The 21,508-nt window shown below is 43.5% G+C and overlaps 1 protein-coding gene across 5 annotated transcripts in view; it reads right to left on the bottom strand.

The window, feature by feature from the left end:
* Positions 1-17,377: 17,377 nt before the first annotated feature.
* The window catches only part of MSRB3 (methionine sulfoxide reductase B3), a 95,231-nt gene continuing 91,100 nt past the window's right edge, over positions 17,378-21,508 (bottom strand). For all 5 annotated transcript variants that reach the window (XM_068934797.1, XM_068934765.1, XM_068934781.1 and 2 more), the window contains one exon: positions 17,378-20,151. In XM_068934797.1, the coding sequence (XP_068790898.1) occupies positions 19,987-20,151 (165 nt within the window). In that variant the 3' untranslated portion in view covers positions 17,378-19,986. The remainder of the gene's footprint in view (positions 20,152-21,508) is intronic.

Here is a 21,508-nt window from a genome sequence, read left to right as displayed (position 1 = left end):
CGCAAAGATTTTCTGTTAAGTGAGAACCAGTTTACAGTATAATGCCAGTCACAAAAGGGTTGAATCAAACACTGATATAATATATTTTTAAAGCAGCTTCTTAAGTGAGAATCAAGGAAATATTATTTTGCCCATGTCTAAGCCTAATGGCACACTTACACAAATAAGCTGAGAAACTACAGCTGCAAAGAGCACTTGTGCTGCCTGTTGCAGTTTACAGAACAAACATTTGGGATCTATCTGGCTAATCATGATATATTTTTCATGTAATCATCTGTTTATGCTTCTTTGGTTTATATTTCTTGGGACTGGGCTGTGTGCCAGGGGGCTGGGGGCTGTAATCGGCAAAGGCGCAGCCAGCCCCGGGGACCTCGGTGGGACCCTCCACAGCAGCTGCCTCTGCCCCGCGCGGGAACGGGCACCCCCGGCCCTCCTGCCCCGCTGCCTTTCACACACCGCTCCGCTCCCATGGTGGAGCCTCAGAGGGGTTTGGGACCTTGCGGGATAACTGCTCCTTTTTTCCCCCTCAGCCCTTTTTGCACTGGAACAACGGACTCGACGTGCACATGCAAAGACATCCATATATGCTGTTTATTCCACGTTTTTAACCAAAAAAACACACAGTGCCATAGGCGAGCTCAACTAGGAGGTGAAGCCAGCGATGGAGGCACGTGTTTCTGCACTTGTTTCCAATAAGTCCTGTTTTCCTGACTTGTTGGCACTCGCCCCAGCCGTGGACAGCCTGGGTGGCCCCACAGAGCTGGGTGCCCCAGAGAGCCACCGCCATGGGGCATCCCCACCACAGCCACTAGTGGGGCCTGAAAAAAAAAAAATCCCAATCCGATCCTCGCTCCCCTGCCCATCCCCACCGTCCACTGCTCATCCCCATAAGGTCTTGATATACCAAACTCAGTGGCAATCTGCTAGCAGAGACCTCAAAGCAAAAGACTCTTCATCCAAGTGCCCGGTTTGGCTCCCCGGTTGCCTGCTCTCCGGCCCTGCCTCTCTGACCTCCGAGCCTTGCTCCAAACAAAAAGCCAAGAAAGCCTGCTAAAACCCTTCCTCCAGGGTGCTCTTTCTGAAAGTACAGTCACAGCAGCAACCTACTGCTATTTATACAATCAGATCACTGAAGCTGAAGAAACAAAGTGACAGCGAAATTTTGGCTAAGCAGCTCTGAAAAAAACACTGGAAATTGTCTGGCTGCGAGCGAGGTCTCCTGTTTCTCTCCCATAGAGGGAGCACAGCTTTTCCAGAAAATGCTGAAGCAGCTGCACTCCTACAGGCGCTGTAAGTTAGATGTCAAAAGAACTGGAAAATAGGCAAAAGATGGCATATGCCTCAAGCTCAAGGGAGAGGTTTTTTTTTTTTTTTTGAAGTGTTACTATTGCCTGTCTGGTCTCCAGCTGGGATGCAGCAAGGATGGGGTGATCTCAACATTGCAACACTTCTGCCAGGTGTTGTCAGCAGTCAGGAGGCTTCAGTTCAGTATGTTTAGGATGGTTTTATTTTTGGCAAAGGAGTAAGCAGCTTTGAGTCCCCGCCCAGAGTTGCTGGGATCACTATGTACCTTTGCAGGCTATGGCATTTCCCTGCAAGCACAGGTCTGCCTGCGGCACAAAGAAAACCATATCAAGGAAAAGGAAATGCAGAATGAACCTGGATAAGCCCAGGAATGTGCAATGCTCTAACAGGGAAATGCACTTTTCTTGGCTGAATTTACTCTCTTTCCTGATTAACAGGCAAATAATATCATGTTGCTTCTTTCATCTCCATCCACTCGTTCTCTTTTGCAGCCCCAGCACAGCCCTCCAGCCCCATAGTCCACACAGAAGAGGCATTTCAAGTCCTCGAGGGAGTGCTGCTGGCTTTAGCTTCAGGGCACCACCCCGCAAGCCATGGTGCCACGGCGCGGGGTCTCTCACTGTTGCTGCTCTTTCCTCAGTTGAAGCCAGGAAACCCCTTTGCACCACTTCAGCAGCTGCTGCTGCTGTGAGGGGCTCTGGAAGAGCACTGTCCTTGCCCTGCCTCGCCACTTTGTGCAAAGCCCTCCCTGCACATGTCCTCCACAGTCAGAGAGCCACTATCACCCCTTACCTATATAGCAGTTGTGCTGTATTTCTGGTTAGGAAATTTATTTTATTGTATTTATTTCACTGCTCAGCTCCATTTCTCAGCTATGGCTGTGTTTGTGCAATGGTCCTGAAAGCCTCCTGTTGCCTTGAGTGGGTGGATGGAGGGAGAGGATGCCAGGAAGACCTCCAAGGCATGTAGTAGGTACCCTTGCCCTTTTAATATTTTCAACCTGCAACCACATCCTCTCAAGATGCAACCTCAGCAACTCTCATGGCAGAAACAGAGCACTTCAGGCTCTCTGCTTGGGTGGCTTCTTCACTGGGAAAGCCGACAGGATAAGTGGATAAGGGGCTGACAACATGGCAGTGCCATGTGTCCTCCTGAGGTACTTCACCTCGTGTCTTGGCCTGAGGTTGGGAGCGTGCCAGGATTGCCAGCTCTCCCAAGTTAAACTTGAGCTGGGATCTTGACTTTCGCCTTGAGAGCAACCAGAGATCCCATCATTCCTTCCGTACACGTGGACATGCAGACACTAACGGTCTGGCAGACGACAATATGGGCCATTATACCCCGCCAGGTTTCAGAGCACTTTAAGATTTCACTGGACAAACATCACCTCAGAAAAAATAAGAGGAAGCTGTGATGGTCTAATCTGACCCCTTGCATGATTCAAGCCATTGAATGAACAGAATTGCTCCTCCTCATACAACTGGGAGAAACACATCCAAAATCTCAATATGTAGCAGCCTGCTCATCTGGAGACAAACATGTCTGTACTTTTTAAATGCCTGAAAGTTAAAAGCCCATTCCACATGGATGGAGATGATGAAAGATGTGCAGAACAGAAGTTGTAACTGGAAGGAACTCGGAGGCATTATTAATTTCTGTGGCTCTCAACAAAGAGAGAGAGAAAGGGTAATTCTGGAAGCAGGACTGTTACGCAAAGCTAAAGGGACATTATATCTGGTTGAAAAAGGCAGACAAGTGCTTCTTGGTGCTCTCTCTACCGTCCTGAAGATGTTTACTTTGCTCCTTGTGTTTCCCCTCTATTTCTTTCCCCTCTGTTTCACACCATTAATACATTATGCATAGACTGGCAGTGAAACTGAAGCAATTAAAATCCTGTCTCTGCAGAAATATCCCTCACACTAGGCTAGGTGGAGAAGAGTAAGTAAAGTGGGTGGCTGAGGGAGTGCTTTTGTGGTTTTTAGGTCCCTAAAAGGAATCTCAAATGCAACGGGCTCTTTTTTCCTTGCATCCCAATTGCATAATACTCGGGTCTGGAAGAATATCTTGTAGATCCACCATGTGGTAGTCTGAGCAATGCAAATTCAATCCTAGTGCAATCAACTGCAACTAAAATTGCTGGTGCGTGTCCTTGTCGCCATACAGTGAGGCCAAAAAGTAAGATGAGGAGGCACAGTGCACAATGCCTGTCAGTAGGAAGTCCACCTCACAGGCCAGGATGTCCCAGCTCATAAACTTTTGCAGGGAAACAATTTTCACCATGTTTAAAGTTGGTTGCACAGTGAGACTCCTCTTCCCCCTTCATCAAGTCTTTCAGTAAGAGCTGGTAGGCCTGCTCCCCGTTTTGGACATTTAAGTCCCATGAAAGTGGCAGAGATGGCTGAATGAGTGCAGGGCTGGCTGCCAGAGAGGAAGCTGGTGGCTGAGGCCTTGGCAATTTATGCTCTCACCAGCCATTTTTAGGCAAGCCAGGGTGTTCCATCTCCCAGATCTTTGCCTAAAAGTTCAAGCCCCAGGTTGCTTAATAATCTGACTGTTGAGGGAAATACAGATCTCTGCAGGGGGATACGTGTCTACAGAAACTCTTTGTAGTGTTTGAGACTCTTTGCAATAGTTGAGTGGATTCAATTTTTCTCTCCCTTTTTAAAATAGCAACATGAGAAAGTGTGAGGCCTTACATATTTGATGATTATGAGTGGGATTTTTTGGAGCAAAGTAACTTCAGTCTGATTTTTCTCCATAATTTCTTATTTAACTCTACATTCCTCAGTTCAGCTCTACTTAAACCAAAAGGGGAAACAAAAGAAATGGCCACTATGTTTACAACAATGCTTCAAAGAAGCAGTGCCTGTGAGAAGGCAGGTGCTGGTGGCACCCACAGAGCCAGGTTTGCCTCCAGCACGTGGGGAGACGCACGGCCTCGTTTTACCAGAACAGTGACTGAGATCCACCTGTGTCTGGAAACGCCAAGTCTATTCATATGCAAAATAAATCTCACATGAAATAAGTGCTTTCATGGATCATCTAGTAAAGGAGAACATTTTTTATATCTTATTGCACACGAGGAAGTAAAAAGCAAACTGCATTGACAGCATGCATTGACAGTGCCCTCTCTATGGCAGATTTTATGTGTTTTCCAGAGTCTTTAATTCTCTTACTTCAGAGTCCCTCTCTCTGTGGATTTATGACATGTTTCCTGCCTCCCTCCTCCTCATCTGTTCCCCCATCTCTCTTATTTGAACTACTTTAAAGTGACATGTTGACACATATCCATGTGATGAAAAGTAGCACATAGCTCTGGATGCAAAAGTACACATTTCTCTGTGACTCGGTGACCCGCAGATCAGTTAATACACCCGGCAAACGCCTGAAAGGCAATGCAAAAGACAGAGAGTGGGAAAGCAGCCCAGCAGGGAAAGGCCACAAACTGGGAGGTGGAAGGGTTTCCACCTGCTCGGATTTGGCCAGTGCAGAGATACTGCTCTTCTCACAGGAGGCCCTGCGAGTAACGGGTGCTGCGTCTGCAGCAGACCTCTCTCCTCACCCCGTCCTTGGCTGGGCGGCAGTGGGGTTGAGCCTGGGCTGCCCTCGCTTGCTCAGCAAGCAACGGCATCCAAACTCACAGGGAAAATAGGCAAACCATAAAATGTATGAGACCATCTGTTCCCATTTATGTGGCTTTTAATTTTTTTCCCTTCTTGCTGTGTTCCTCCTTCCTCCTCCAGTTTTGCAGATAAAGCTTACCACCCAAGAGCATCCACGTTTATTAATATTTTGAGATGAAATCATCTGAAGCATGTTCTGAAGTCCTTGTGCTTCTCTCCGTGCACGGCACCTCAAAGTGGTGTGCGATCCTACTGCTGCATACAGGCTCACAAATCAAGTACATCAACTGCTGTAGAAGATCATTTCCCTCTCCCACCAGTCCTTATCCACCTTCCCTGTCTAACCCAGGGAGGCTAACTGTGAAATCCCCTATCTCAGATACTCTCTAAGAAATGCTATCCTTAGGGCAGCCTCCGGACTCTCCTCAACACCCCCCCCCCACCACCACCACCAAAATAATTTTATAAATACAGTGCTTCTTAGTGACTTCCTTGTCTGGGCAGCCTTTCAGGAGCGTGCCTTGACCACCAGAGACCACGTGTCCAACAGAAACATCAGAGAGCAGCGAGTCATTGCGTTTGCCTGTCTTCGGGGCAGGGGCTTTGGGAGGCTTTACAGTTTTAAGGGCCATGTTCACTTACCTTTGACATGACGCAGTGGCCTCCTGTAGATTGAAGAGGCTACCTCGCAGGCTACATCACTGAGTGTTGCTGTCCACTTGTTCCTTGCCAGTACCAACATAAGCTGAAGTCTCAGGTGTTCTCCATGTAAACATGGAATTACACACTGGAAAGCTTTATGGTGCCAAACTCTGGAGTTTTTGTATCCCATAATCATCACATTCAGGATGCCAGTGCCATGTAATGCCACAGCTGTTAAAGCCCTTTTTCCTATTGCTAGAGAAGAAAAGAATATTTTCAGCCTAAATCTCTTCAAATATTTATATGAAAATATATAGATCTGTGTTTTTGACATACTTGTAAACGCCCCTGCAAGAAGGTGTGAAAAAGGATATTAAAATATTTTCCATTATTAGCGTGACTTACAGAACTCACTATCTGCTAAGATTAGCGAGGGAACATTTTTTAAAGAGGGCCCTTGAAAACCATTGCAAGACTCCAGTGCTGTGGGATCCAACACTCACACATCTTTCCAAAGCACTGTGTATTTGGATTAGTTTAAATATCTGTCAGCTGGACTAGAAATATTCATTGATAAAAACAGTTCAAACACAGTGCAATGTGTTTTGGTCCTTTTATTTTGCAGTACAGACCAGCCATTATTTTAAGAAGATCAAGCATGCATTCCAGAGCTGTAAAGTGAATACAACGCTGGCATGGTCAGGTACAGCGATGACGTTCAGTGATTAATATGCTTGCTTAGGAAAAAAAGGTTATGAGCATGGAGTGGCAGTCCTTCAGCAAGGCTCACGCAGAGCTCGCCAGCGTTTGTCCTGAGCCAACAGCATCTCGCTCAATTACATCTCTCTCCTCAAGCCTTCAATGCCCCTCTCACTTAGTCCCTCTCTCCCCACCAGTGCCAGTAGTGGCTGCTTAAAGAACGTTCATAAGATATGAGGCAAATTATTCTCCTTTTTCCACTAAAGTCTCCCAACTTCCAGCAGTCAGTGGCTTAGAGAATCTCTGAGCTCATGTTTGGACCTGTATCACTGGTTTTAAATCATGCATACCTGAATTTATCCTCCATAATTTTGCCTAATCCCTTTGGAATTCATGTGCCCCCCCCCGGTAACATCCTGCAGCAGAGAGTCACACAGAGCAGTTCCATCTTGGATGGAAAGGTCCTGCCTCTTGTTTCCACTAAACCTTCTTCTAGTGCTTGCACTGCAAGAAACAGTGAACCACTGCTCCCTCTCCATCTTCTCAGTATCATCTTGATTTAACAGATCTCACAGGAACCAGTCTATCTGTCAGGACACTTTGGCTTTTGACAAAGAAGCAGAGTTTGAGATGAAAACAGATAAAATCTTACTCCGATAGCTACATAGATGGGAAGCAGCCTGTTCATTTGAAGGTGTGAGAAACAAGCCTGCTGTAGAAAGGAATGATTTCTCAGTTCAGTCCGGCCCCCCCAGGTGCCCTGTTTGTTGCTGTTATAGCAGGTCTAAAGGGTTTTGGCGCAGCTTTTTTCAAAGGTTCCTTAACTCTGGTTAACCCACTGATGTGCTCCTGACCCAGAAAATACCAGACCATTTAAATACAATAGCTTTATTCTTAGCTCAGGTCTAAGTGAATAGTGCTTGGAGTTAAGCATATTAAAAAAACTAAGAAATGACGGAAAGAGTGAGCTCCTAATTACAGCGATATCTCACAGGAGTCCTGTCACTATCTAATGTCATCTGCCTTCCAGCCAACACCTCTAATTCACAGGCACTTTGTGTGTGGAGCCTCTCCTTTTCCAGCCTGGGAAGTGGCTGTGAGCACTCTGCTGCCGAGCTTCAGCCTTTGTCTTTTCTTTTAAAGAGATTCAAACTTTCATAGCGCACGTTTGCTACCAAAGAACAAAGAATAAACCTACTTTCAAAGGAATCACAAAATCCAAGAGGTGAACAATCTGCCTGAAATCTCTTTTAAGTGCATCACGGTGGTAGTCAACGGCTTTGTGAGGCAAAAGCTTCTTTCTTCCATGCTTCTTGGCCAACCAAAGTTAGATTGTTGCACACATGTATTAAGTCAGAGGGAAAAAATTTCAAAGAGTTTTCTCGTGCAGCCTGCAGGGTTTATCTTTCCTGTGGGCACCAGATGGAGGGAAATTCTCAAAAGGTAGATGCTGACACCTACCCAGGATCATCAGTAACTGTGGGCTGGACCACACAGAGCTTATAGCACATATCATTGCACAGCAGTGGCTTTTGGGGTATGAATGGCTGAAGCCAGATAAAGATTTTTCACAGCACGCAGACCTGACAGTATAGAGCTGGGATATGTCTAGAGTGCATGTACCTTTCTCAAACTCACTGAAGAAACACTCAGTTTTGCAGTTAACAGCAGGTTTACACTCTCACTGGAGGCTTTCAAATTATCTTTTAAAATATCTTTCAAGATATTTTACCAGCATGAGGGAGATGGGTTTTGCGAGCTCTTTATACAGATGGGGAAAACAGAAGCAGAAGGGGTAAGGGCAAAGTTACGTGTTACAGCACAGCAACTTATCACTAACATTAGGGATAACTTGTCCTCTCCCGTGTCCTCTCCTCCAGTCTCCCAGGCCCTGCTCCTCCTTCCCTCTCCACTGGGCCGCTAGATCAAGTGCTCGTCTCACCATGCTGTCAGGTCAGTTCAGCTCAATCGTCCAAGTGACTGATTCCTTTTTTCCTGGGTAAGTCTTTTGTGGCTTCAGAAAGCAAAATCACTCAAAGTACTAGCAGGCTGGAAGAGGTAGACACGTGTAAGGGAGCAGAGGCAGGACAAGGGGAGCAGGAACTCTTGTTGCCAGCCATAGGGAGGTGGCACTCACTGGCCCCACGCTGGTGTTTCACCCGGGGGGCCAATAGGGCAGGTGTCCCTTTTCTTTCTCCCCAAATAGTGTGCCCTCCTGACCAACAGCCTGTGGGGCACCATGGAGATCCCCACTTCCAGCTGCAAAGCAGCAGCCTCCATCCCCTTCCCTCCGCAGAGAGGGGCCAGAGCTGCGCTGCAAAGGTGACACACAGCCCTGATGGCGACAGAGCACGTGGCACACAGGAGGCATCCGCATGAGTGATCCTCTTGCATCTTCTGTGCTTGTCATAAGGTCACAAGCCATCACAGCACCACACTGTGCCCTGAGGGGGCTGCAGGATGAGGTCCTTGGGCTAAATTTTTGCCACATGAGCAGTTTCAAACAAACTCCAATTTGGTGCTCTGCAATATTATTCATACAAATGGCACTGGACTCAGGATGCAAAGAAGACCCATTGCTGTAATACACTGTCAGCTGGTGGGACGCTCTGCAGCAAAGAAACTCCACAGCAGCTCGCAGCTGCCCTGCGATACAGGACTCCAACTTACACGCAGCCTTGCTGACACTGTAGAGTTGTCCACAAGCAGAGCAGTCTGAATGGCACTCTTTGAATCATAGACTTCCATGGCTCTGGCAAATGGAAAAGCAGACATCGATCTGTGATGAATGTAGTGAGAATTGTATTCTAATTGGAAATAAGACATATATTACCTTGTACTGGATCAAATAACACGAAGGATTAAAATGGCTGTGCTAAATAACTGAGATCCCAGTTGTATAATTTTTCCTATTATTTTAAAGTCATGAAACAGAACCAGCAATATTCCACTAATAAAAAAAGTTTGCTCATAAAAAGAAAAAATATCAAAGAGCCATCCGTGGATAGTGCCATTAGAAAGAGAAGCAAAGTTTTCCCACTCCTCACCTTTTTGCGTGCGCAAGCACTATTTTATTAAGCTTTGATTCTTTTAAAAAAATTACAAACACAAAGAAATTCATGATGAGCAGCTACTGTATACTCCTCATGCGAGCACATCAGTTGTACGGTGGAGCTGATTTCCTCTTTACCCTCTGTGACACAATGTACACTTGTGCTGGGCTGCACCCAGAGAATTAGCAAGTACCAGCAGGACTTGACTAGATAGTCAGAGTAATAGCTACATCCAGTTGTAAACCTGGGGATTCAGAATAAAAACATTTATAGGGTTCAGGCCAATTCCACCTGAAGGGATCATTTTCTAAATCTAGGCGTTAGTAAACGGATTCCTTCCTAATGGGCCTGTTTGTCCCTAGTGCTGCACAAAGCAAGGGGTTGAAACCATATGCACATTCAAAGCCCCCAGCTCATATTACCAGTAGCTTGAAATTCAGCCTGCAGCCTCTTTTAAAAGATAGTATTTTTCCAGAAATGTTTATTTTAAATTTAGAGCTGTTATTGTTATTTCTTCTCAGTGGTGTAAAAGTCCAGTTGGAAGAGTTTTCTTTCCTCTGCATTGAGGTTGAAAATTCCTGGAAAGCCATGACAATATTCAGCATTCATGATTACACAGACGGACATATTTCATGAAAATTGCTTAGCCTTTTAATACAGGATTATGAATGAGCTCTAATGTTGAAATTATATTAGATTGAATTTCAGAACGTATTTAACATATTTCCATACAGCAACCTTGGGATGTCTTTTCAATAACAGTGATTATTATAGGCAGGCTGTTTTTTATGAAAACATTTGTTCAGGGTGGACAAGGCTTCCCGAAAAATGTTGTACATCTTTATGGCCGACGTTTTAGCTGTTTTGAATGAACTTTTTTCACAGCCAGAATGAAACGTTTCACCATATAATTCTTCATGCATGTCTTCAAACAAACCTGGAGACTTTGCTGTAAATTTCTGAAACCGTAATACAATCTTGGGCATGAAAATGCTTTGTGAGCTGGAGGTGAGCATTTTATCCCGAGTTATCCTGTTACTCTCAAAATATAAATATTCTGAGCTAATGTCTGGCTTTTAAAAGCAGTGGTTCCCTCAGCTGATTCGAAGGCCTTCTGCAAGTATTATCTTGTAAACAGTCTCAGGCTTCCTCTTTTACAGGCCTCATCCAGCTGACTGCTTGGCCCGCTAGTCGTGATAAGAACAAGCTGTTTGGGTCCTGGATTGAGTGGAAAAGAGTTCAGGGTTTTTTTTTGCATAATGACAAACACATTGAGATTATACATTACCCAGGACAGCATACGCATTTGGAAAGCAAATGTTGGTGACTTACCTTTGGGCTCCATCTGCCAGAAAGCTTTCCCTATCTCTCCTCGTGGCTGCCTGCGGATTCAGCAGGATTCGAGGACAGGCACCCAGACCAGGGGCTTAGTCCTGCCATTTTGTCCTTTCCTCCCTTGCAAAAAGTGGCAGAGTTTGTATTTCCTTTTTCCGGAACATCAGTGGTGTAAAATGCAGTTAATTCAGAAATGTATCCACTAGATAAGGCTCCAGTAACGGAGCCTATGCTTGGCAGTTTCAATGGGCTTCTCCTAGGGCTGGTGGATTTGCTTCTCTGAATCGACTGCCAGCTGTCACGAGTGCTTGCAGTATGGTGTTATGCTGATGCTGCGCCTTATTTGCGCTGGCGTAAATCAGAAGTAACTCTAGAGAAAACACTTAAGTTTTACCAGTGCAAGGCACTGAAAGGCATTCCCTGAATCATTAGCAAGTTTGATAGCTCTCATTAGCCTCGTTTAGTCACTGGAGAAAGAGAGATGTGTATTTCCTGCATTGGTGGTATAAATGCTCCCCTCACTTTTACACTGCTGGAAGAAATGTGTATTTTCAGGGGTAAAACAGTAATCCATTCACAATATGCTTCTAAAATCTACTCTATATTATTCACCTCTTTTAAACAGTCAAAACTGTGTAACTGGATGCCACAGGCATCCTAACATCTAATAGAGATTCTTTGAAGGGATGTTTTGAAGACATTTGAAATAGGAAGCTATGTACTCTATCCTCACGGCTGTTGTGAAACTCTAGGTGATTTTACATAGACGTGGATTTTTATTACAGTTTAACATTTCTAAACACCATTTTATTGGTTAAGAATGGGCTGAATCATCTAAAATTGGCTTTTATTTTTGCCCTCTAATTTGACCCACAGAATATATCTACTAATCAAATATCGACAAGAAACAAATGTCTTCACAGAGTGAAAGTAGCTATCTATGGCAATTTTGGTTTGTGGTGAAAAAGCAAGGACGAAAAAAATTCACCTACCAAAAGTCACATATATATTTAAACAACGTTATATACTCACCATGGCCACCCAGATAGGGATGGAAATAGCTGGAGACACACGTGTTCTCCAGGGCAAATTCAAAAACCTACAGGAGATGGTGACTTTTCAGCTGCTCTGGGTTCAGTTATGATGGCTCCTATACCCTTACCACGAATTGCCTTGAGTGGCGAAGCTGTGTGTCCTGCTTGAGCAATCCCCACCTCCACAACGCAATCCAAAAAGGAAGCGGAACAGTATACAAAAGTGCCTCCATTTGCACAAATAGAAGGAACTTTTCACACTGTTTCTTTTTTTCTTGCCACTCTATATAAACATTTCAAAGATTCATTTCTTCTGTTTTTTTCCACTAATGACTTAGAAGAAAAGCTGGCTTGCAGAATTCTACATAGCCTGAACAGTTCACCCAACTGAAAGATGAAATGAAACACCCAAAGAGTAGAGGAAAACCTACCACCCCACTTGGCATCTGGGTGTAGGAAAAGTGCTGCTCCTGTATGACCAAAATGCTTTTAGATACAACCCACTACTGGGCACTGTTTCAACCTTTGGAGAAATCACTTTCCACTGTCAACATTGGCTGCAGTCAATGCAAAATATTTATTCCTCTCATTTGAGGATCTCCCACATGCTTTGAGGTATTTGAGTTCATAAGTAAGAATACCAAATATTATTCCTGTTGTATGTACGTCAGTCAGCTCTTGGACTCTCTCCCTCTATGTCACGGTGTCAGTAAGGATGAGTGAAGCTGCCCTTTGGCCAGGCTGGTATTTGGTTTAAAATGCTAGGTTTGGGTGTTGCTTTTAGGGTACCTCCCACCACTGCTGTCCTTGTTTTCCAAAGTAAACAGCCTCTGGCGTCTTGTGACCTGAACAGCCCCAAGTGTCTGACCTTGAAAAACAAAAAAATATTTTATTTGAAAAGAAAATCGGCAGTATAAATGATTTGAGGCACAGCTTTCCTTCCTCTGCAGGATGCTGGAATGCTCAAGCTCTGGTAGGAGCTGCTTACATGCCATAGAAGTACATTGGAACAGATTCTCCCTTTAACGATATATTAGGCAATGATTTTGAGTTGGCAGATCACTAAAAGTTCTAGCCAAACAAAGATAAAATTGTAATTTCTCAACAGAGAATGCTGAATTCATGGTCACTTGTGACCGCCTGGGCTGGTGCTAGCCAGCAGGACTGAAGGCGATACTGTGGGGACAACAAATTCTAGAGATTGTTCAGAATTTGTTCAGATCTGGAAAAAAAATGTTCAGTTGCTTTCCTAGAATTTGTTCAAATTAGGAAGAAGAATAAAATGATAGGTTTCCTCAAAATCCTGTACAGCACGGCTGAAGCAGCAAAGCTGTATGAACCTTTTGTAATTGTAAGTGTCTTCATCAGCATATAAAGGAATATGTGAAAATGGGGCACTAATGCACGCACAGAGGCAACTTGGGCAACTGTCTCCCAGCGTAGTGCAGGGATCAGCAGCGCTGTGCTTTAGGTGGGACAGATCTTCCTTCTGAGACTTTGGTCCGCTGACTTCATGATTCTTGTTTGTTGTATTGGCTGTTTCGGGGAGTGGGATTTTCCAAATACATCCTATTAACACAGGAAGTTTTTAATGAGCATTGAAAATGTTTTATCTGTCTCAAGTATTTTGAAGATGGTAGTCCTTTCCGTCCCTCAGCTCTATAACAGCTTTGTTTCACTGAAGTCAATGGCGTTAGATACCACAGTGAAGTTAAGAATTTGGAGCTATTTTCATACTGTTTCAGAGGCATCTGCTATTTTAACTGTCCTGAGTTGACTGTGGTCTCATCATGCCACAGTGGAAAACCACATAATTCAAGCTGAACAGGAGGGGCAAAGAGCAAGGGTCAAAATGCAAATTCCTCTTTCCTCTTCCCACTCTCAACCTTACCTTTCCACCTCTTTGCTACTCTCTTTATACAGATGGATTGCCCCTACAGCAAGGAATTCAATCTCCTCCTCAGTGCCAGCATCGCTGAGGCTGTAAGGGGTACTGGCACAATGATTTCTGTGAACTGGTACCAGCACCAAACTTTTTCACAGAAAACAGTGAAAAGCTAAAAAGTCACCAGCGATTCTGGCTGTTACAGACCCAGGCCAAATATGAAGTGGTGCTCTGGAGGTGAAAGGATCTCTACACCATTACAGATCTTCTAAGCTTCCCAGTCCCAAGTGTGTACTTTCATGGGAAGAAAAACCTGTTTCAGATCATGCAGATATTTTCTGCACTGCCCAGCAGTTATACCTGAGGATGTTCTCCAGATGTTCATGTTTGTATGAAACATACAATAATAAAGTTGTAAACTGGAGGAGACAATACCCAGACGACAAGAAGAAGGCTTTCAGGGCAGCCTGGAAAAACATGAAAATTAACTAGCCCACACACAAAATCAACTTGTCCTCTTTAATGGGATGATAAAGACATATTTTATTTGCTTTTCCAAAGAACTGCTACTTTTCCCAGCCAGAGGGCACAAAAGATTTGGCAAGGTTCTTATATTACCATTAGGTGATTGTTTGTATTTTAGGGAACAGATATTCCTTCCACCTGGGCAGACAGGAAGGGAGAAGTACTGAGTTTGAGGCAGAATGTGAAGCCACAGTTTAGACAGTTTTAAGACTACAGTGAAAAGAAAAAATAACATATCATTGTCTGGAATGTCAGCTATCAAAAAAGAAAAGAGAAGAAAATCCTTTCCATCACCTCAAAATGGAGGTGATGGAAACAGACCTGTTGCATTAGGGAAGCAAAAGTTCCTGGCCAAAAGAAGTTATACAGCAGGTATCATCTGCACTGAAATCGTAAAGAGCACCAAACGAGACTGCCCTGGCTAAGACATCTGCAGAGTGAAACGTCTTCAAGTATTTTAAAGCTGTCTCATAAGAAGGGAATGAAACAAGAGCTTGAAACTGGAAGCGTTTTACTCTTCTGTTTTTTTGGAACTTCTCTTTTTCTACTGACCTGTGTTGGCTGGGCAGAAGGTCTGAGAAGGCTGGCTATAAGTCTCTGGGGAACCTTTCTGAGTGTATTATTTCTGCTTAATTTGTGTTGCTCAAGCAGGTCCTGATCCCAAAAACATGTGGACATGACTGAGACCTTTTTGCTTAGTGCATTTAATACTATACTGGTGGCCTGTGTCAGGATCTCAGGACGTCACATGCCTAACCTGCATGGAGTTGGGCTATTTCAGTGATTTCAGTGATCTTGGTGCATTTAGAAGTATTGTTTTGCACTATTATTTTTTTTAAGTGACTGTAAAAGTAATACAGTCCTGACCGCTGTCATGGCTTTGATCCGAAAAGCATAGTCAGGCTCTGTGATTCATCACTTCTCCTTGTAACAAAGGGGGAGGAAGCTAGACTGGAATGCAGCTATTCAAATATGCAGGATTAAACATTTTTGCAGGTTTATTGTGAGACCTGTAGGTGGCCTCATTTTAATAGTCAATAAAACAAGAACTATTAGTTCCGTTTACTCGGGAGCTAAGCAACATTTTGTCTTTATTCTACTGAATTTCGAAGCTCATCAATTGGCTTCTACTGCCACTAAATACTCTGCCTTTTGTTCTGTTCACAAATGGATATAGAGCACACTGATTTTAATTCTTAATGTGCTGTCATTTGTGTTATTTTCACTCTTAAAGTCTCTTCAGGGATAGGAAGAGAGAAGGCATGATTTTGAAACTCTGAATTAGGACTAGAAAAGTCACTTATATCATCTACTTCACATGCCGGCACAGACCGCAGGTAAGAAGCTTGAGAACTGCTGGCCATGCGCTGACATTAACCACATTCATTTTGTGATATGAATGGGAAGAAGAATGGACGTACATCATGCCAGCGAATGCCTAAGCCCACAGCTGCTCTGCAGGCCCAACTGCTACCAAATTCGGTGGGGTAAATGGAGGACAGCAGAACGAGACCAAGTGAGCTAAGAGTGAGACGTTTCAGTACAGTCGATAGAGTACCAACATCCACATCCACACTTGGTATCAGGTTTGTGACTATGGGCTCTTCAGTATTACTCCAGTAGAAATGTTGACTTATTATGCGGTCTTGTTTAACAGAGGGAAAAATAAATCCATCCTTTGGGGTGAAGGAGGAGGGGAAATAAAATGGAGCTTATCTACTGCCAAAGAAAGCTCCACTGTTGTCAGCTGTTAAGGTGGCAAGAAGATGTCTCACGCCTCATGCTAGCAGGTCGGGCAGGCCTGATCCCCTGGGACATTATCATCTCCGCCTTGTATTGGGCCACTGGACGTAGGGTTGGGCGCTTCACTTTTATCTTGCCCTTTATTCTGAGAGATGACAAAGCTTTTAGACAAACACCACTCATCCGTGAGTACAAATAAAGAGGCCAGTGCATTACCCCACAACAAGCGCCTCTCTCTTTTCCCAGGGTGATATATAAATCTAGCTGTCACTCTATTGCCATCTGCGCAGGATACATGCTATAGCCAGTGCAGTAGGGCCCCTGGGTCTAACCAGTTTCACATATGCACACCATATATTTTGGTGTATGAAAGCTGATTTAGCTCATGAAGAAGGTTTACAGTTAAGATGTCTTTATTATATGGAAGCAATATAGCTACAATATTAGCACAGTCCCAAAGTGGTTAGTTAACTAGCTTCTCGTGTCGCTGATCCTGCCATCACTGCTTCTCACACTGTGGCCAAGGCACCTCTGGGAGCAGTGGGGAGAGCAGCTTCTTACTAGCAATCTCCCTGCTTTTGAAGTGGTGGCCGGTATGTGCGTCTTAGGCACATGTCCACCCTGCACACAGGGAAACCCAGCCTGCCCATGCTGCAAAGGCAACAGCTCACTTCCAAGGGAAGCAAAACCAATGGCAGTGCTTCAAATGGCAGCTGAGCCTTAGAGCAGGATGGGAGTCCCCCAGCCCCCCATGCCTTGCACTGGGCCAGTGGCAGCCATTTAGTTGGTACCACTTAGTGCCTCATTTTGGAAACAGCAATCACTGCAGTTCTGAAATGAGTGAGCAGGTGGGAGGCAAAAGGCTGGAAGAGATAATTTTCTATACTATACTAAAGTGGTAAAATAAGGCTTGAATGTGTCAGCTGTCCGAGGATACCCTGCAATACTTGAGAACAGTTAGCATGTGAATGAATCTACCAGTAACTCTCACGTTCCCAGGAACCTCCCTGAAGCCCTCCCTCGCACCCATTTTTAAAAACTTTGTTGTTGAGATAATTTATCAAAGTATGTCAATCTGCTTCCAATGGGGCGTTACAAACCTGCGTCCTTCGACACCGATCCTTGACCAACCCGAGTTTCCTGCCAGACTCCTCAGCTGCAGACTAAACCCAGGCATGGCAGGGCTCCTGCAAGTGGGGGAGCCACCAAGCCCCGCACCACACCATTTGGAAGTGGCCAAAGACTTTTGCTAAGGTAAAAACTGAGCCCTTCTCCAAATATTTCCCAAGTCTCAATTATACCTGGATCCTTAAAATATTCTCCCAGGGGCTGGTAAGTGCAGGGAAACCTAGTACCCTGCAGTGCTTTGCCCCTGCTTCCGAAAGCTGCTAGAGATAAAAGGCTGGATGTACACTATTCACAGTACACACTGTAAGTTAAGGGGAAGCAAATGAAAGCAGCTCCCTAAGACATGCTGCAGCTAGGGGCTCATCCATAAAAACAGATAAATAAGGGAAAAGAACAAAATCATGCTTATTTATAAATAAATTTATTGTATATTTGTGTACAACAAACATATGAAATCAAATTTAATTTGAAAAATGTATATTCGTTTTCTTAAAAGTATTGAACTCTTTTAAGGAAAGGCTTACAGTTATTAAAAAGGTATTGAAGGCTAAAATTATACTTGGATAGATATATGCATGTGTACATATATATATATAAAAAACATGTGCAATATTTTATATATATAATCTATATAAATAACATATGTGACTTTTACATGATATTTTAAGGTATGCTATTTAAACATCTGAGTAACAATAGAGAGAGATTATAAAATATAATTTGCTATTTCTACATAATTTGCATTCAGTTTTTATAAGCATCTAGGCAGTGCAAAATTTTAACATACAGAAATATTCCCTATATTGTGCTCAGCTCCTAAGTTTCCTCTGTTACGACCACAACCAGACTGAACGAAATTTGGAGTGTTTAATACCAGCCCTTCCTAGCATCTTCTAAGAGCAATAAAAGGAAATCTGTCTTACCTTGCACTGTGCTGTGGTATAGTTTGCGCGCAAGAGAGAACAATGCATTTCCTATGTTAAATGGTCTAACTCCCAGAGATCACATACACCTCACCATATTGACTCATTTCATTGCACTCCATATCCTGCAAAAATAAATCTCCTGTAGGACAGCATACATTACTGCGTACTGAAGTTTAAGTAATATATTTCTTTAACATAAGGCAGAAATACACTGAAATTTGATAGCACTTAAATCCAACAGCAATCTGGAATTAAACCACATTTATGTACCACATTTTTATAGATGCTGCCTTTTTTAAGTTTATGTCAGAAAATGTGGTAGAGAAAACTTACTTTTCTTTAAATAAAGGCAGGGGATAAGAGCAATCCTTCTGTAAGAAACTGCTAAAAAGCAATGGGATCAGGAGAAACCCGACTGCCTTGAAACACCAAAGGTCAGGCTGCACAGCCTTTCCTGTTGCTGATGAGCAATTGCTTGCATGACATCTGGGGGAATACTCATGCAAAGAGGTGCTCACTACCACAGAGGCTGAATGTTTTAGCTCTAAATATTTAGCCTCTTTATTTGCATCTATCCTACGTTAAGGCATTGTATGCATTTTTCATGCCTGCCTTATGTTGCTAAAAAAGGCAATTTTGACCATTCTGTATGCTTTTATAGTAGCTCTATTTTAACTAAAGGATGTTTGTACTTCAGGTAATGTTTATTATCACTGACATAAAAACCTCAATCCTGCTTCCATTAAAATCAGTTATTGTTTTGCTCCTCCTGGAAACAAAATTGGATCTAAATATGTCAGTCACAAAGTTTGCTAATAAAAGAAAATACTGTATCTCGTAAGTCACTCAGCACTTAAAGGCAAAGTGGTGTTTGCTAATACTGTATCATTACAGATTAAAGAACAGTATTATGTATAATTCTAGACTAACTTTTATTGAACAAAATCTAAGAGCAGCTGTGAAAAACATCTTGCGGGGCAGCATACTTTGTCACAATGTGAAAATTTCTGGAGCTTTGCCAGGCTTTTTTCATATTCATTTGTTGAATCAGCTCTCTCACTCGTGACCCACAGTGTAGTTACCCGAAATAAAGGCTGTGGCCCTGTAGGCATTACATGTCCAGGCAGCTTAAACTTCAAATTGGATACTTCACAAGGGTGTCCCACTTTCTGTTGCATTCCTAAGCTCTCTTTTAGCTGAAACTGTCATGTTTCTGAACCCTTGTAGCGACCAACAAGATGAAGAGCTTAGTGTCATCCCTCATCTTGTTCAGTTCTCCAGTTTATCTCTGCACTTGTCTGTACAATTACCCCCTGCAGATTTCAACTTTAATTCAGAACTGAGTCATAGCTGCAGAACAGGCCTCACAAAAACAGACAGTGTCTCATTAGTGACCTGCGTAAGTGAGCCTTGCTAGTTAAAACCTTGATTTAAATACTGAACAAAGGGGAAAAATAGATGCTGAGACAATGCTTACATCTGTTCAACCACACCCTTGAAATTTTGGCAGTAAATTAGCCAAAGGATGGGCTTTACATCTAATCTATCTCTCTCAGTTGGGAAGGAACAGCCATAAGTACAAGTTTTTGCAGGGTGCGGTTGATACTGGAAGATGGTTGAATACATATGTCCAAAGGCTGCATGCCTCACAAGTCAGAACAAAGCATAGATGTGCTGGGAATTCAGGATTTTCTTACGCCCAGAAGTTTCCTATAGACGGGTGATAGCCACAGTTCCCATCTCCCTAACAAAAAGGAAAACCGTTCAAACCTAGAGTAACACAGCATTAAGAAGAAACTAATGGTGCAAAAGCCTCTTGATTTAAGGATTCCCCAAAGCAATCTCCAAAAAAAAAAAAAAAAAGGGAAAATCTGTGGATTCAGTCAACACATTTTTAAATCCAATTACATAGCAAAATACACTGGCAAGCAAGGCCTCAATTCCAAAAGAGAGGGGAAGAAAAAAGGATGATGCAGAACGGTTTCAAGCATTTAAACATTCTTAGGATATAAGATAGCAGGCAATTCAGAGAACATTCCTTGTAAGCTGTGTGGGATCCGAACAGTTTTCTGCAGGCCTTGCTTTGTCCTACAGCTCAGCTTTGCCTGTTTGGGCAGGACGGGTGTTACCGCTGCCTTCTCCAGCGTTGTTCTTGTCTACTGGTTTGAAAGATAATGAAGCAGAGTTTGTGCAGTATCGTTTGCCAGTTGGACGAGGTCCGTCATCAAAAATATGCCCCAGGTGAGCACCGCACTGAAACAAAACAATAGAGCATCACCGTGTTTCTGCAAAACGTGGTGGTGTCACAGTGGTACTGAGCAATGACTAGCAGCCAGTTCCAAGAAAGCCCATAGGTGCCTGCTTTGCCACTCCCAGCAGTATTCAGAGCCTGCATTTACAAGAGCAACCCAAGAAACCTTGCCTGAGACACCACGGGAGCCTAAGACTGCCGGCCCAGGTTTCCTGGAGTTCCTGTTGTGCCACTGCATATGTCCACTTGGGTCATTATTTCTGAAAAGCTGCCTGTCTGTGTAATGATCTCACGGTGTGAGTTCAGCTGAAAACATGGTGGTGAGTGAGTTAAGTGGAGTTAAGTGAGTAACATCTCACTTAACACTAAAAGTACAATCGTGTAAGAAAGGGGGAACCCAAGTTCTAGGCATTCCTCAGCCTGTGGTCATCTGATTCACCCCTCAGAAGGGAAACATTAAACCCCCTGGCAATCTTCACAAGGACCTAGAGCAGTAAGGATACACTTCGGAGTATGCCCTCACATCTTTTTTTTTTCCCCACAGCTTGTCGTTTTTCCAAAACCTAAGAGCATCAGGGTCCCTCCTGGTGCTCCTCTGTGTCTTGCCCCTGGAGGGGATGAATCTCATCTACTACTCATCTCATACTACTTTCTGTAGTATATAGGACAGATGATTGAAAAACACCCGTAGGACAGAAATGTATTTCTGAATGACCACTAGCTGGGAGTAATTTACAAACAGGAATGATGCTGAATTTGTTTTCCGCAAGGAATGTGAAACTACAGATGGTCTCATGACAGTTCTGTTCTGTATGAACTGGCTTCAGATATGTGAAGTGGTATGAACAGTGAACATTACTGCTCCTGTCTGGAAGACAGTAACAGTCCCTTGCTTTGCAGAAGAGTACAGTATTAGGAAGAAGCTGATCCAGTTGGCCGTTACTCAGAAATTAGGATTATTATCACTGCACATTACGGCTGACAACTTGTCTAGGTAATAAGTGCTTCTTATAATTAGTCACTTAAATTCCACAAGTTCATTTTTACAGCCTGCCATGAGAAATAAAAAAATAAAACTTTGCACTGGAGAAATATTTATCTTGAGCAGGAAAGTCATGCTGCTTTACCAAAGAGCCTTGGCCTTTCAAGTCAGTAGTTGATCTCAGTGAGAACGGGAATGATGTAACTGAGATCACAGAGCTGTTCGTGGGCTCACGGTCGGACAGCAAAAATTAAGGACTGCAAGTGATTCTTAACATTGAATTAATTCATAGTTTCCAAAGTGCATAGAGGCAATACTGATTATTTTGAATTGTGAATGAGTTTCTGAGGGCAACTCTCTGCCCCGCAGTTAATATG

Source organism: Struthio camelus, chromosome 1 (assembly GCF_040807025.1).
Source record: "Struthio camelus isolate bStrCam1 chromosome 1, bStrCam1.hap1, whole genome shotgun sequence".
NCBI classification, from domain to species: Eukaryota; Metazoa; Chordata; class Aves; order Struthioniformes; family Struthionidae; genus Struthio; species Struthio camelus.
This window is presented reverse-complemented; position numbering and strand designations above follow the sequence as displayed.